The following is an 18039-nucleotide window of genomic DNA, read 5'->3' as shown; positions in this document are numbered from 1 at the left end:
TGCTTGCCAACTCAGTGCTTCTGTCCCATGAAAACAGGCTGAATTTTTCACCCATGCAGCAAGACTTTTCTTTCTGCTAGGAGTGGGTATATCAAGAAAGGACCAAGGCATTTAAGGAGGCTACAGGTGCCACACATCACACTCTGTAAACATCGTCCAGAGCATGGTGTATATTCTGTTTCACATGATGGTTCAGTGATGCTTATCACACGTATTTTGGTCGCATTAGCCCTGAAATGCTTACTGCCACATTCTCAGGCTCTGTGGCCCATAGAAATGCCCAACAAATTTAATTTTTTGGGGTGTTCATGTTGAACTCAATGGCAATTAAAACTATTTAAATTTAAAATGGCATAGAGTTAACATCATAACTGAGCTTTCCCACAGTAGGCAAAATGAAGTGAAAATGCAAAGCCTATGAAGAATTATTTTTTTCAATTACATATACACCTACATGTAGTGGAGTTCCTGCTTGATTGGAGTATTGACACACTTGTTCATGGAGAGCTTAAAATATTTTTGTGTGGCTGGTGCATGAAACATAATTTTAAGTCTTATTACTGCAACAGGTAATGTCAAATTCAGGAATTTTGTCCCTTTACCAGAAATGCTGGGAGAGAAGTCTGTTCATTTATAGCCCTGAATCTGTTCCAGAACAGAGGTGCCTTTATCCTTTTTTTCCTTAAAGGACCTAAGTGCAGTACTTTCTCTTCTAACAGAACATTGTTATAGCTTTGGTTGTGCCCTTTTCTAAAGCAGCATAGCAGTGAAACCATTTGGTAAATTGAATTGTTTGTTCAAATCTCTCCTCAGACTGAACGAGCTCAAGGCCATACCCAGCTATTACACACAAAATCTTCAGTAAATTCTGTATTAGGCCCTGAGTATATGAACTAGTACCCAGGTCTCCCAAGTTGAAACTTTATCCTACAAGTCCAAAGCATAAAACATCCAATTATTTAACTTAACCCAAGCCAACCTAACCCAACCAAACCCATGTAAACACAATGGATTTTATAACTATTTCTGCAAACAGATGAATATTAGGAGAGGCATTTTGACTGCATTTCATGTAGCTATTCCTTCCCCTATGACCTAGAAGGTTGTCCAAAATGCTGGGTCAACATAGGTGAAGATTTCGCAAGGGTATGCTCAGTTTAGTACAGCAGAGACAGATTTGTTCCACATATTTTTATAACCCTTGTGTATCATCCAGCCATTCACCCTGAGCTGGCATTTAACATGAAAATCCTCTGATGGGGAGAAACTCACACAATGATGGTAGCCATGGGTCTGCCAGAAACAGACTGGCTTTCAGGAGCTGTGGGTTCTGCAGGACAAAGTCCTGTATTTATACATAGAAGTGTTTCTGGATGGGCAGTTGAAGCAAGTGTTTCTCACACAGCTTTTTTGCAGTCGTGCCTCAGTCACGACCCAGTGGAAACTCTTGCAGGGGTGAGAGGTTAGTTCAAACTCCATGGCTCATTGGGTTCTTGGCTTCTCTGCCAATTAGCATTGGCAGTTATCTGTGGCAGCAGACACCGGGCAATTGTTTATTCCAGTTCATATGCCATTCTAACCATTCACAGACCTTCAAAATCAAACTTCTGCAAAAAAGCAAACTATTTCTAAAGAATACAGATCCCAGTGAACCACAGAGAAGGGGCAGGAACCTGCAAAAGGAATGCATCATGCTTTAGATATTCTCAGGGAAGTGCAGGGACCAGTTGATATTAAGTGAGAGATGCTCAAGCAGAAAGGTCATTATAACAGCATGGGCAGGACTCAGGGTAAGGGTAGAGAAAACCCAGAAGGCAAGGAAGAAATCGGGTGGATGGAAGAGAAAAGAGAATCTTTTTCTAGTGCTGCATGACATAAAACCCCAGGTCCAGAAGGGATCTGCTGGCTGCTGTGCCCAGTCCCCTGCTATTGCCAGCAAGCAGCTTTTCTAATGCTATGAATTTACTATGAAGAGTTTTTTTGGTTTTTTTTTTTTTAATGACTTCTGATCACATCTCTTTATTATGGTGACTTCAACTTCCTGCCTGAATTTATTCATGATCAGTGTCCTCTTGTGTCAATATGGCCTTTAGATAAATAGCTCTTCTCCCTCCTTAATGTTTGCTCCAGCTGATAACACTGAGTTTGAAAGTGAAAAAAATATCCTAACTCCTTTATTCCCCTCATTTATCATCACAATTGGGAAATCTCACAGTTGCAGACAGCTGGTGAGGGATACGGATCCGGATGAAAAATAGAGTGATGTCTACATACAGGTTTCCTGCCTAAACTCCTGCAGAGATATGGTGACTGCAATCACTGGAGCCCAGAGAGCCATCCAAATGCAGGTGCCTTCTTCAAAGTGAGGTGAAGCACTCTCCAGACTCCAGTGAATATATTAATTAGAGCTTGACTGACTGTGTCTGCACTTTACACACATAGCTCATGTGTAGGTACTTACCCCGTAGATGCCTAAAGTATCTGGATCTGACTCCCACCCTCACTGAAGGGAAAGGTTTTATTGAATCCCAAAACACAGGACTGGAAGTCTCTTTTGACCAGCATATCCAAGAAACTAGCATGGGACTGGAAGATGGACACAGGACTGACAGGAGGTCCAAAATCTTGTAGAGGCCCAGCTGTGGCTTTGACCTTAGAAGACCAGTTGCCTATAAACTTTTGACCCTGCTAATTTATTTTATGCCTTTTCCATACAAATTAAATAATTTTTTATTTAATTTATAATATTACAATAACATTTTTGTTTTCTTCAAGAGAGAAAAAAACCAAAAAAAACCAAACCCATGAAATCTTCCCAAAGTAGTGTCTCACATACATTTGCAAGGTAATTTTTGGTGCATTGTTTAGGAGGGGAAACAGAATAAGGTGGAAACTTCAATGTGCATGGCTACTTACTGAACTCACAAAGCAGTGTTCAGATTCTCCACTTTCAAATAGGATGACATCTTTTATGAATACTGCGATGGCTCTCATTATAAAGGACATAAAGAGGTGCATATGAATATAATTTCGAGTACAGTGTAGCTTTCTGTTGGGAAGAGATGAAACAACATTTCCAAATAGCAAGGCTTCTCAAAAGTATTATTTATTTCTTTACGTTTCATTTACCAAAGACATCAACATACAACTAAACATTAGAAACCCTGAGACAGACTATGTTCTGATGTAAATCACTGCAAATCCACTTAAGCCTTTTTAAATCCACAAAACATGTGGCAATCCATACATCTGCAGCAGTGTTGCTGCTTTTCCAGTTCTCAGGAAAAAAGGTCAAAATACAGAATGACAGAAAACAGGCCCATCACACTGCTCTCCACTAGAAAAAGAAATGTTTTTGGCTGAGCAAACTGTGCTCATGATACAGGTCTGTTTTCTACAGAATGCCTGTACTGTAATAATTCTTTTCCAAGTGAAATGTTTCCTCAGGAATAGAAATAAAATATTAGCAGCTGCTACCAAAATTAACACATATTACAGGCTTTCTGGAGCAATACAAAATACATTTTTATTTTAAAATGACTCATTATTAATGATATTGAGAACACCACCAGGGTTTTCCTGTCCCTTGCCTACTACTATTTTGAATATTAATACTGATCAAGTAGGTCTTCTTTTCCAGCAAGACTTTGTATTAGCTAAAGTGAAAGGCTTAATACTCTGGAAATGGGTACTTTGTACAGTCATCAGAACCACCACAGACCTCACTCAGCAACATGATCAAATTACCACCTCTTAATGAGTCACTGTGCATTGGCAGAGTTTATGCTCTTTATCTCTGACAGTGGCAAGAAAATGTGACTGAGCTGAGTCCTCTGTACTTGCAGGGGAAGGCAAGTCAAATTACTCTGTTTCCAACAAATGAAAAGTGTGAACCCAACAGTTTCACCAACTCGGCTGGCACCTTGTACCTTGCTGAGATGAGACAATTTGCCTATGATGTGTCTGATTCATGCTTCCCTTGTAAGAGGAGTGGAGAGAGTGCATGTGCTGAGAAATGCAAGTATCTTGAAGGTTAAGGCCAGTCTTCACGTAAGCGTGAAAATAACCCTAGAACGTGCTATTTCCTACAGCTTTCTCTGGGGGCGATGTCTGACCAGACTGTTATAAATTGGACAACCATATAACACATTTCAGGAAAGCCACTGGAAAGTGGCATGAGGAGGTGGAATCACATCTAAAAGGTTCTTCTGCCTCATGGAGGTCTACTTCTTGCTATTCTCCCTAGACATAAACAACATTATAATAGGAGATTATCTTACATTTATCTTCTTCTTTGGAGGCATCCAAATTTAGATGCCTGAGTCTATTATAAAGACTGAAGATTAATTAATTTGCTGCAATTTAGGCATCTAATGCCATTTGATATGCTGTAGAGTATCTGCCCATCAATCCATATAGGCCTGGGCCTCCTGAAGGTGCTCTATCACATCTGCTTCCCTTGTGAACATCTTAGAGGCTCCAGCATATCTAGAATGGCTCTGGATATCTATGTCTTGCCATACAGGTATAGCACGAAGCATTTTTGAAATAGACTTCGGGAGGTAGCTTTAGGGTGTGATTCACCTGTACCATTTTTAATACCTACTTTAGTAGAAATGCATCATTCCATAGTATCCATATATACCATACTGACTAGCTCTTTGGACTGTAACGATTATGTGATAATGGCCTCTAATACGGAGAGCCATCACATAACATTAGTGAGATGAATCCTCCTATAATAATTGGATTGGGGTTTTAACTCTCACACAAAGCCAAAGGAAGCATGCCAGAAAACTGTCGTATGGAAAGATTGTGGAACTTTTCTCCTCTGTCCAACTGAGACTTAACAGAAGTCCTTTGCATCCATCTGTAATACTCACAGCCTATAACTTAGAGAGCCGCTATGTCCTTTGAGTCATCCCCTTATATATAACTTTTTTGTTCATAGTCTTACCTGAAGAGACATAAAATGATCATAGCAGCTGTGAGAGCAATGAGCGATAAGGTATGTCCAATTGTGTAGCCGGTCTTGACAGTGCCATAGAATGCCGTTTGCTAATGTGAAGGAAAGAAACAAAACATATCTTTCAAAGAGCTGGCAACATGTATTCCTAAATACACCATCACTGGGCTTTTACTAACTTTCTTGGTGAGACAAGGAAATCATCCTACTACAACTCCTTCATCCTTTAAAATCACATCCAATAAAGTACATGACTCAAATACCACCGGTGTGAATATGAAGAATGTGTCCAGTTGCAGTAGAGCTTGGGTCACTCCAAAACCAGGTTACAGTCACACAAGGGAAAATTACATGCAGGAAGGAGTCTGATTTGACACTTGCAGAGACAACTACATGGTTATAACCTTGTGGAACAAGAATGACCAGTGTTCACTCAAACATCGCAGTGACACATTAGCTCTGAGGTGGTGAGTATAATGAGCTTCATCTTGTTAAGGAAGTTTGAAGACAGAACTGGTGTGGAAATTGGTTCGCTTTTGTCGAAGCTAGACGTGTTTTCGCAAGTGAAAGCTTAAAATGTTCTCAATGAAATCAGAGACCTGTTAATTCAGAAATATACGTTAAGTTGGAAATTAGTTTATGGCTTTTCTCTTTGACAGCACACAGAGGGTATCTCTAAGCACAGGGCACCACAGGACTTAAATCCAATAGGGAATCCTGGTCTAAATAAAATGTGTAAGGCAACAAAACTCCAGCCCTCCTAAGGCTCTCCAGCAACACTCTAAATCAATATATTCTGGTTTTCAGCTTAAAAAAAGGGCAAAAAATCAGTTGGTATTTGGACATTTGTTTTATCAATGAAAAATCCTTGGTTTTATGAGATTCTAACTCAGTTTGTGGAAAATCCTATTTTTCCAGCCCTTCATTGGTGCTCCTCTGCCCTCCTTGTCACCATTTTCTATAAAAAAATCCAAACAACAAGAACTATGAAGAGAGTTTAAACAGAAAATCTAAGACCAACCTTGTCTGGGAAAACATTCTGTAATAACAGTGAGGGCTGACATTTCCATACGCTATTTTCATAGGCCTTGCTCGACAAGTACTAAGTACTTTAAAGAACCGGTGAGGCTGAGTACCAATCCTCTAGCATCTGCACAGCCAGCTTGGAGGGGTGTTAAGACAGAGCTTTCAGAGAGAGGAAAGGTTACACTGGTCATGTCTCTGTTGCTTCTTAGACCAAAGATGGCTAAAAGCACAATGTCTTTACAACCCCATTCAATGAATCCACATCACTAAGAGCTTTAGGTCAGTAACTCTGAACACATACTTCATAGCAAGGGTTTCAGGTCAGTTTATCTACCTGATCTTGCCCATATGATGCCAGGAGACTGCTATGGTGATGGAGTCAAACCATCTTGTTCATCTGCACTGCATAGAGAGGCTTGCACTACAGAAAGGAAAAGTAGAGGTTCTACCTTTCTACCCCACTGTCTCGCAGATTCCACCCAAAGCTAACTACAAAGAAGACTCCAGTCTTCTTTCAGTTTGGGATCCCAAAGGCAGCTGAGACTTTTCCAATAAAATCAACCAATTTCGTGTTGATTTTGTCTTTCTCTCATTATCTAGTTTCCTTCTTGATAGCACCACAGCAGAAGTGTTCCAGGAAAGACCTGGCCAGCAGAAGGACAGAGCTTGTGGTAGGGGACTAAGTTTGAAGAAGAGGTTGTCCCACACTGTATTTAGGAGAGCAGTGGAATGGGGGAAAGGAAATTAAGAGGTATCACAGGAGACATCGGTAGTGGGGTGGTGGATGGAAACTCTCCACCAGCACAGTGTCAATACCGGTATAGGCCTTTTGCTTCTTTGAGTTATTCACAGGAGCAAGTTATGCACAGAAAAATCTTGGTATTATTTAACAAGCAATTACTTGCTTTTATATTTTACAACAACTAATCCTTGTGTACAGAGAGATGGCTCTGCCTTCACCCTTAATGTACCATGTGGGGTCATCTCTGTTCTGGAAACAGCACATACCGACTTCTCAGTCTTCATTTGTACTTGCTAATGACAATCACTTCCTATTCTACAGGTATCAAAGCAGAGAATTTGACCCAAGATCATAAATGCAATTAGAATTTTACTCTGAGTTCAGATTACTAAAATAATCTTCCTACAAAAAAAGAGGGATCTAGAGAAGTGAAGGAAATGCATGCCAGGATGCCTGAGTTCAAACTGTGGACCTAAAGTGATTTACAGAATAAAATTAGGCAGATTTCTCTCTGACTTCTAAAAGCCCCTGCTTAATATAATTAGTTAGGGTAGATGTTAAACTGAGATGAACTGAGAATTAGCTTCCTTGGTTGTCTGTTCAGTAACCTCTACATTTGTGCCTTGGCAACTGAGATTAGAATGTGAAACATTACGTTTTTAAGAGAAAAAGTAAAGAAATACTGATATCAAGTCTTTCAGTAGCCCTGTACCCAAACATGTTTCTGGTTCATATCATCTAGCCTAAAGTCATCTGGGTTCCCTCTATAGTATATAGTAAATGCAAAGAGGTCCCTTTGAAGACAAATGCAGGGTGAAATGACCTCTGGAGGTGTCTATTTTCTTCACCATCTTTAGTCAGAGCCCATGGGGATGCCTGGGGTGCCTCCTCTTTGACTGGATGAAGGCACACAAGGCAGGAGCTGTGCATCACGTCTGATAGTGGAACAGCAAAGCACTTGCTAATACATGGGTATTAAAGGTCAGGCTGGAGAAGGAATCACTGCAAAGACTGTAAGTGCACTACTTCGATGGTTACATTGTCTCCTTCTTAGGGATGGCCAGAATTCACAGATAAAAATTCCTACATGCAGTCTTTATTTATTATTCATATCTTATTTCTTGTTTCTGACTTGAAACCAGTACGTGTTAAGAGTGCATGGAGTGTTTTAAGCATGGAAGGTTATCAGTGTGTTCTGAACTTCATGTCCCACACAGCCTGCTGTTCTCCTTTTTTTCTATCCTCTTTACTTCTTCCTCCCTAAACTGACAGCCAATTCAACAACAACAAAACTCTATTCTTCACAGCCTAGTACTGCTTGTTCACCCCCCTCAGCCACCTTTCACACAAATTTAGTCTTAAACAGCATGACAAAACTGTGGAAATCAAAAGAAAATAATTAAGAAAGAATTAAAAGAACACAATACATGTTCTCTTGGTAACATAGCACTCTGGCAACACTGCAATCCATTGGGTCGCCAAAGCATGTCCCAAGAATTCCCAAATCTCCTTTGCAGCTGGAACAAAACCCAGAGCTCTTGATGGAGGACCTTCCAGAGCAGACCTCTAACAAGGGATTTGGTAACATGCAAGTGGTGCCACACAGCTTGATCTGAGAAATGGACACTTGAGGACGTGAAGTGGTGGCTGACTTCGAAGGCTCTCCTCAGGAGAGCCCTGAAATTCTTTGTGCAAGTTTTCCTTTGCTATTTTCTGTATTCTTTCACTATTAAGGCTAGCTGAGTTCTATTCAGATTCTCCATTAACTCTTTGAGTACCTTGGTAATGTGTGACCATACACAAAGACCTACTACCACATATATTTATTCCTTATGGAGATTCCTATGTCCAACATTCAGAAACACTGACATATGTCATACAACAGAAGAAAGGGAGGATGTGTTCAGCCTGGCGAAAAGAAGGCTCTGGGAGACCTCAGAGCAGCTTTCTTCATAGCAGGGGTTGAAAACAGATGATCTTTAAGGTCCCTTCCAATTGAAACCATTCTACGATTTCCTTACAAAACTCAGTAACAATGCATGAAAATATGTGTGTTAGCTACAGCTGTCTACATCTTTAGCTGGCTGAGATCAGCAGAGCAGCACTGTTATGTGCTTTATGTTATGTGCTTTAGCTCTTTTTAGGCTTATGTTGGCCTAGAAATACTGGAATCATCATATCTACTTAAGGGTAAATATAAACGTGGAGGGCTCATTTCAAACATGGAAAATCAAGCACCTGAAATTACTTGTGGGTATCAAAAAGACTCTGGTCTGATCTCAGGTGATGATTTCCTGCCACCACTCTGGATATAAATCAATGGGAGGATCATCTCTTTGACCAGACATTTGATCTCTGCTTCCAGGGATCCTCAAGAGGATCTTTCCTTCTTGAGAAATCAGAGTGGGAATGAAAAAAAATTGGGCATAGAAAGATCATGCGATTCTGATATCAATCTCTGGTAAATTTTGATGTCTACCCATCCAGGTTTACAAACCTCTTCCCCTGGAGTGCTGTTGGAATCATATCCACAAGCGATGGCATATGGTGCAGGGTACACATCCGTCCAGCCCTGGCTTGTACAATTCCTGGTCACGTTTCCTGGAAGAAAAGGGAAAAGGATGATTTAAAAAGAAATGTTCAGCTTGCTGTTTAACAAATGCCTGCCTTTTGTTGATTCAAATGCCAGAGGACATTTCTCGTAACATTTAGAGCAAAATTCTCCTATTTCCTCTCTGTTACGAAGTGCTTACACTACACAGAACACATAACAGAAGGGACTCATTGGGTTGTAAAGCTCAAACCTCAAAACCAAGTATATTTTAATACTGAAGTGCTTACAAAGCTTCTCTTCTAATGCCAACATAGTGCCAGTTTTACTCAGACCTTTGGTTGTTGGCATTGCACCTGGATTGTTTGAGAGTGTTACTGTAATACTGCCCTTGTTCCTGGAAAAGTTTGCTCTAAACAGAGCAGTGAATTATTTATGTCTTTCACTTCACATGTGAGAAGCCAAGACAGGGATAGATAAAGTGCTCATTTTACAAGTAAGGTCAGAGGTCTGAAAACTCAATGCAGTCCTCAAAACCCAGACCTAGCCTACAAGATGAGATCTGATTGAATGTGATTCCTGGGAAATCTACTGCACTGAACCAAACACTTCAAAATTTGGCTATGAAGGGATCAAAACCAGATACCTACAACCTGTATTACCTGTTTTAACATGTATAGTCAAAGGCAGGAAGATTTCCTTGACTCTTAAGCAAGTTGAATGCCTAGGGCCTCCAAATGGCTAAAAAGAACTTTAATTAACATAAGGATGTCCCCCTCCTTCAGCCAAAACTGTGTTCACATGCCTCTCTGGTACTCTGCACATCCTGGTCCATCTGGGATTATAAGGGGACTGTTCAGTGCAAAGCATCTCTCACTTCTTAAGAAATCTCTGCTTCCTGTCCCAGCCAGACCTCAAACTCACATTGGCTATGGGCTGTACTGACATTAATCAAGCAAAAGAAGGAGAAACTAACCATCTGACCAGGTCAGGCCTTACCCTAAAAGGTCTGTAGTCTAAAAGGCCAAGACTCATATTTGTCAGATTTCTGACAAAGAAGCAATACACTGCACATTGCAAATTCCCCCAGCACCCACTCTGACCACTGGTCTCTATCCTGCCTATCTCATGCAAATCACTTCACTGTGGCATTCCTTTGGTGTCATTTATGGAACAAAACTGCCTGCCATCCACCACTGGAAAGCTGGTACAATAAGCCAGAATGATCAACCAGTAGTCAAAACTCGGTTCTGAGATGAAGAATTACATCAGTGAAACTCAAGAGCTTTGTAAACATTTCTAACAATCAGATTCTTTGCACAAGAACAATAAAACTTCTGCAAACAGGAGCAAATCAATTATGCAGCTATGAGTCATGAAAACGTTCAAGCATCACCTCCAGGAATTTCTAACAATTGAGTCATCTGAACATCTTCCTAAGCATAGACCAGTTTCCTACTGAAATCAGCAGCAGCCTATCTCCTGGCTTAATTCACCAGGATGCCTGTGACAAGTAAACTTTGACACTACACTTGCCCCTGCAATTTGTCTTTACAACAGATCTAAACTCCACAAATGCTCTGATGCCTTTGCTCATTTTAACAGCTGCTCCAAAAGAAGTTAACTTTAGCAGTTTGGTGGGTTGTTGTTCCCCAGGCTTTCTCTGCACTGTTTGCATTTCTTTTTACCAGGGTTCCTATCGGGATCATAAGAGATCTTGGGCAAACAAATCAGAACATGACTGTTCAGTACATTGTTTTCTTTTTCTTTCTTTTTTTTTTTTATTTTTTTGAGTTGTTATGCAATTTCTGTTATTTCTTCTTCATTACAATGGATTCCATTATCAACTTTTCTGCTTCCCATTTCCTGCTCAAAACTCCTCCTCTCTGTTTGACGATGCTTTTAGCTTTCATGGTGGTTTTGATTCTTTGCTGCTTATTCTCAGTGAACTAAGGGGTGCTTATTTCAGCTGATTTCCTCCTATTTCTTCTTTTTAAGTGCATTTCCTCACGATTGTTTGATTGTTTTGTAATTCTTCTCACTGCTCTCAATACTACTTTCAAAAGTTGTCTTAATGCTTTAGCAGATGTGGAAACTAAGGTAGAGGGAAGCACAATGATACAGCATCACTGGGATGAAAAATCAGTAATAAAATGTCCCAGATTTTAGGGAAAATCACTTCCCAGAGACGTTTTTCTATCACCCTTTGATGCTCATGTCATTTTTTGTTGCAAAAATTCACAAGCATGGTGTAATAAAACAAACCTTTCTAATAACTCTCATATTCTGCACTAGATGTCTGGGAGGTGCAAAAAGTACAAGGCTAGAAGATACAGATTTTACCACACCATAATTATGGCTCAAGTGATACATAATGTCTCCCGTTAGAGCAAACAACTACTACCTCCCAGATTACTTGCTATACTGAAAATGAACAAAAAATTTGGAAAAGAGCCTCACAAGATTAGTTCTCACTCTGAAGTTTACAGGCAGCAAACTTTGGACTACAGTATTAAACTGAGATTTTTATTGTACAAAGTCAAATCCCAGCTCTGTCACAGATCTCCAGCGAAAAGTGCTGCCAGTTCTTATATCTTTCTGGGTGTCAGATTCCCCACCAATAGAAGGACTCATTGGAACAGGTAATAAAATCTTATCTTCTCAGTGGGAAGGTAAAGTGTTAAAACACCAAAAGTTTTATATGCTGTTTTCCAGAACCATCTCACACTAACTTGTGTTTCTCAATGCACTAATGTACTAATGAAGTACACTGAACCTGCAAAATGTAAGTGGTAGTATCAGAATAGACAGAGCTTCTGGAGTTGGAAATGGTATCTCCAGCCTTTGACAGTTCACAACGTTTCCAATACTTTCTTATTTCCAATCAGATTGAAGCTAAATGTTATTAAACTGTATTCCTGGAGAATTAATGAGAAAGGAGACCAGGGATTTATAACTCTGTAACACATAATTAGCAATGCACAGTGGAGGAGATGATGCACTGAGAACTGGAAAGCATCCTACCGCCAGTAGGTTTGTGCTCCAGGCTCTCCTCTGCTTTGTAGAAAAAGGAGGTTCAAGTCCCCAGTGTGAACAAAGTCCCCTTGGTGGGGTTGGTATTAGTTAACACCCATGAAATAATTTGTCTTTTGTGTCAAAACTGTCAAACTGGTGCATCTACTCCTAAAAGCCAAATCCACTGCGATGAGATGAGGCCTTCCATTTAGAAAAAAACAAACCTACAAAGAGTTTCAAATGAAAAAGTCACAACTAACTCTCTTTTATGATAACAATAATCTCATAACATGTTTTACTAGAACTCAGCTCACTGCTTTCATAGAATCACAGGATGTTTGAGGTTGGAAGAGACCTCTGAAGGTCATCTGGTCAAACTCCTCTGCTCAAGCAGGGCCATCTTGAGCTAGCTGCTCAGAAGCATGCCCAGATGCCTTTTGGATATCCTTGGAAACCTCCAAGGATAGAGACTGTACAGACTCCCTGGGCAACCTGCTCCAGTGCTTGGTCATCCTCACAGTAGAAAAGTGTTTCTTTATGTTCAGATGGAGCCTCCTGTGTCCCAGTTTGGTCATGGTTAGAAAATGCCAAGGCAATTAGAATGTGCAAGAGGGTCTCATTCCTTCAGATGTTCATTTGTGAATGGAAGCCTTTTGTGTAACAAAAGTCCTCCTCTGGGTGCTCTCAGGAGCACAGAACAAAATCCCTGGTTCCCATTTCAGGCATGCACAATCTGCAGAAGCACCAGGCATTTGGTCCCATGAGGATAGGATATTGTCTATGAGATGCTGCTACTGATGCTGCAGTGATACACTGCTCTCTGTGCATGGCAAAGAGAAGGTAAGGCAACTAGGCTAAACTGTTTTCATTGTAATGTAAATTAAGTGAAATCTCTCCATGGCTGCAAAAGGTGTAAATCATGCATGCTGGGAGATATCCTGGCGCGGCAGATGCACAATAATTGCTAAGGTGCATTAACTTGATCGTTTATCTGAGTCCTGAGCAATGCATCACAGGGAGACAATTAGAGGGATCTCAGCATCCCACAGCTCTTCCACCGCTGTCTTCTCTCTTTGCAGAGATCAGGACATAGGAGTTTAAAAATGAAGTTTTAAAGGGAACAAGGTGATGACCTTTTCATAAGGCTCCCTGCCAGGTAGGAGGGGATGGATGTGCAAAGCGAGCAAAATAACAGTGTAGAAATGAGAAAGAGGGGGGGAAATTATTTCTTTAGAGGAAGCAAATATAATGTGCAGAGGTAATCCTTATATAAGCTAAAGCCTTATATAGCTACTGCTGGGGAACCAGGATGGGAAACTAAAGCAGTCAGACTTTCCGAAAGAATGCTGTGGTATAAAAGCCACTGCTTACAAAAGGGAATTACAAGTGTAAATATAAGGCTAGACCTTTGGCTCATTTATATCAGTGTTTATGACAGTCAGTACATAAAATACTATTGAAAGGCAAGGGATGAAGCCACAGGCCTGAATAACCAGTTCTGGTGAAGTTTTACTGCAATGGTGCCTTAAAGGCTCATGTGTAGCATGACGGGCCAAAACTGTTTAATCAAATCATGGCATTTCTTGGCACTGCCTGAGACATGAGCTCTGCCTCTTTGCAGATGTACTGACCATGGCAGTGTAAATGGGTCAAGCCCCAGTGAAATCAGCAGGGTCTCTCCTAAACTAATGTTCCACTGAATTTATCTTATTCCTATAGTCTGAATTTTTCTTACCTCTTTCTAATAATTCTCATAACTCTATATTTCTGAGTTTCATTTGTACCTTCTAGTACCTTTTCAGTACCTATGATTTCTTTATATGTTGTATGAAAACATACCTCCAAATGCTTATTTTAGACCTAACGGACAATTTCACTGAGCACCCCTCCTCTCGTACACCATGAAATAATTATTCCCCACCTGTTTTCTCCACAATGTTCATGACTCTACTTACCTCTGACTTACACCCTCTCAAATCACGTTTTTAGCACATGAAAGAGCATTAATCTAGCAACTCTACTTGTAGCTACAGTAGTCTGTCCATACCTTTACTCATACATTGTTCCAACGATACTGGCCTAGTTCTCCTTTGGATGTGAACCTCTCACTATCACCTGACAGACCTCCTCAGCTGCAGCGCCTATGAGGTCTTCTGGCCTTGATCTTGGTCCCTCTGTTGCCCACACAAAAAGTCCAGGGGACTGATACCAAGTCTTCTTCTTCTGCCTCTAGGATCCTCAGAGTCCTATACAAGGAGTCTAACGCTGCTCTACAATGATTACTTATTTTCATCACTGTTGCTTGGGAAAAATGGAGAGACGTTGTTCTGCAGCAAAACACTGCACACATGTTTTATTAATTGGGATAGAATTTTTGATACAGGAAAAAACACATGCAAAACTTCAAATTCTATTTCCAGATTTACAAATGTATTTTGGAATGATGTGGAAGAGATATGAATCAAAATGACTTTGCAGATTGGGTTATACCAACTAGTAAAGGGTCTGGTAGAGGAATGACATGATTTATTCATGGCACAGCAGAAGAGAAGCAAGGAGTTAGTGGAACCAAGATAAAAAACATTTTCTTTATGGACGGTGTTTGATCTGGGTGGGAGTTAAACACTGAACAGGTGAACTGAATAAATGTAGAGAGATAACTGCATTCCAAACAATTTGCTGCCTATGCCCAGCTCTTAAGATTTTTCTCTTTCTTAATTTCTTTTTGCCTCTCATCTTTTTCAAATACACACTTCAGACTCAGAAACATGTCTGAAAGTTGTGTCACAGGTGAGGTTTTAGCTCTTTGATCTTAGTGGAAGAAACCCTCTTATTGGCTTTTAATGGGAACCTGAATTAATACAAAGAGATTTAAGGTCAGTCATTGCTAAGGGGTGTTTGCTTTTGTCTCTTTCTTGCTTCTCCTGCTCTTTTTTGTATAGCTTCTAAAAGAGAGGAGGGGAAGGTCTGCTCTGAGTGGCAATCTGTCCTGCTTCTCTGTTATCATGTTCCATGGTTAGAGATTGATTTCCCCCCTTTCCCCTCTCCCAAACAGAAGCTATTAAAGCAATAGCAGTTCTTATCATTTGCTCTTCTTGAGATACTGCTGAGATCACTGGAACATCTTTAGTTCTACTTTTATTATTGATCTCTCCTACTGTTACTGGGAATACCTGAGACTTTTAGATAGCTTGCACTAAAGTAGATGATGAAGTGGTTAGCTGTAGCAGAAACTTGTGGGGTAAGCCATGACAAGATATTTTCCAAATTTGCTTTATCTGGCCAAGTTATGATTTCACAAGACATCAGTATTTTAGTACAATTTCTACTCAATGTTTCAGGCTATTTTATATTATCAGTATTTTATACTTTAGTGCCATAGTACAATGGGCATTGTGTCAGTACATCACAAGATAGACAGCCTTGAGTTTCTTCATTTGTTCTTTTTCACTTCACTTGGCCTGCATTTATTACTGCTGCATCTTCAGGTCCCTGAAGCTTACTGCACCCTGTATTTTGGGCTGTCCTGACTGCATCAGTGGAGCTACCTACAAAGGACTATTTAACCACTTGCTTCAGTGAGGGGCTCGCTCTCATGTTATTTCATGGGGAGCTCTTCTCTCTGTTCTGTGCAGTTGTGTAGAGTTGTGTGTGTGTGCCACAACTGGAAAGGGTGAGGAGCAATGAGAGTTGGGTATTGCTTCAGCCTGGACCATTAGGACCTGTACGTTAACAGTAAATGACATAAATCCATAGAATCACAGAATGGTTTAGGTTGGGAGGGACCTTAAAGATCATCCAGTTCCACTCCTCTGCCATGGCCAGGGACACCTTCCACTAGACAAGATTGCTCCCAGCCCCGTCCAACTCGGCCTTGAACACTGCCAGGGATGGGGCAGCCACAGCTTCTCTGGACAACCTGTGCCAGGGCCTCACCACCCTCACAAACTTGTTTGCTTCTGTCCTAATGAAGTTAAATAATGCTACAAAGGATTAGTCAATCTCTTTCAAAGTGAAGGTATGGAAAGAGGGTGTCATTTCCAAATCCCTCTTCAGATGAATCAGAAAAAAAAAGAGACGACAGAATTAGACCTTTGCTGAATTTGCTAAAAGGACACCAGTCAGAGGCGAGGAATGATATAAGCCATGTTTTGTGAGATGTACATAGGATCAAATGGTAGTTAAAAAAACTTTAGGCACAATATCAAAAAAGAGAATGATAAAAGAGGATGAAAAAGCTCTTGTTTTGTATTTGTTGAATTTAAATGCACCAGAGAAAAAGATACCTTCTAAATTAAAATGAAAGTGCTATCTGATGGAAAAAGTATGAATGCACAAATTTAAAATCGTAAGAGGACATAAAAGAATAAAACCAAAAAAGAGGTAATCTTCATGATGGATTACTATTTAAAATATCTACACTAACACAGTAAGACACATGATTTCTCAGATAGGTCTTGTCACTCTGCTTATGTAGAAAAGGGCTTGTTTATATAACTTTGGGTCAGATTCTGAATGATAATGCTGGTATAACATTCAGTTACTTTGGTTTTAAAACACTGTAAACCCATAGAAAAATTTGTCTCCAAGTTCTTCAGGTGTAAGACAATATTTGCATACAACTTGCAATGATATTAAACACATGAGTGACTTAGATACATCTGAAAATTCTACCTATGTGTTTGTGCATGAGCAGATTTGGTCCACCTATAGCTGCAATCCTGAGTATCTGTTCTGAATAATTCCATAGACTTCCCCCAGTGAAGAGCAGGGAAATCACAGGCTGATTCAAACCCCAGAGAAACACCTCCAGGTCATATGGGATGTGCCTTTCTGGGTAAGCAGGCAGGAGAAAACCCATATATATGACTAGATTTAATGTTAAGCTTTCATACAGCTAACATTAGATGATACTGACCCTGACCATGTAGATAGAAAGGGGCAAGGCTGAAATCAGTAGAAAACCCATCCTGATCAACACATGATCTGGTTTGAATTCAGGAGTTTATAAATCCCTTGACCAGATGAAATCACCTTTCTCATGCAGCCTGGACCTTTTAGATCCCAACTGTCATATAGAAGAAAAGCTTGCTGTTTTCATAGATCAGTGCTGATAAATATCCCTGTCATTTCCAAATTCTTGTTTAAGATTGCAAACCTCACCAATATTTGCACAAATACGTACCTTAGAGGTGACACACAATAAAACTGTACTTTTTCTAGTTGGTGTTAGCCACAGGAGTCTGGTTACATGACTCTCATCCCACCCTAATTCTTGCCTGAAAAATTGCACAAAACCTTCTGAATGAGCACCATGGAAATCAGCTTATCAAACTGTGTGCATGTAAAAGCTCTCAACCGAGTGCATGTAAAAGCTGTCAACAATAAGCACAGACAGCTTCATGCTTGTTCTAAGACTCCAGGTAGCCAGTAAAAACATCGCTTCCATGGATATCCAAAGCCAGATATGACTTGCAGCATTTGCTTCTCAGCATGTAGGATTTCAGACAGCTGAACAGGACAAAGAGCAGTAGCTTGAAGCCAGGAAATATCCTGAGCCAGCCAGACAGAATTCTTAGCAATGACATTCAAAGGAGGGCCATAATTTTGCTGAAACAACTCAAGATTCACGTGAGACCAATATTTAAAGTCTTAGCTTGCCTTTATAAGCTTATAATGCACAAATATATTCTTTGAACAGGTGCAGAACTGAATCCCTCACTCTCCTGGCAGTCAGTG

General features: G+C 40.2%; 1 protein-coding gene across 1 annotated transcript in view; it reads right to left on the bottom strand.

Annotated features, from left to right (window-relative positions):
• The window catches only part of LOC104413437 (vasoactive intestinal polypeptide receptor-like), a gene marked incomplete at its 3' end in the record, with an annotated part of 38562 nt that overhangs the window by 13284 nt on the left and 7239 nt on the right, over nucleotides 1-18039 (bottom strand). The window contains exons 3-5 of the mRNA XM_010024431.1: nucleotides 9232-9335; nucleotides 4958-5058; nucleotides 2917-3049 (exon numbers count right to left, since the gene is read on the bottom strand). Coding sequence (XP_010022733.1) covers nucleotides 2917-3049; nucleotides 4958-5058; nucleotides 9232-9335 — 338 coding nt within the window. The remainder of the gene's footprint in view (nucleotides 1-2916; nucleotides 3050-4957; nucleotides 5059-9231; nucleotides 9336-18039) is intronic.

This window comes from Nestor notabilis, unplaced genomic scaffold (assembly GCF_000696875.1).
Source record: "Nestor notabilis isolate BGI_N333 unplaced genomic scaffold, ASM69687v1 scaffold10191, whole genome shotgun sequence".
Lineage (NCBI taxonomy): Eukaryota > Metazoa > Chordata > Aves > Psittaciformes > Psittacidae > Nestor > Nestor notabilis.
Note: the sequence above shows the minus strand (reverse complement) of the source record. Positions and strands in the feature narration are given on the sequence as shown.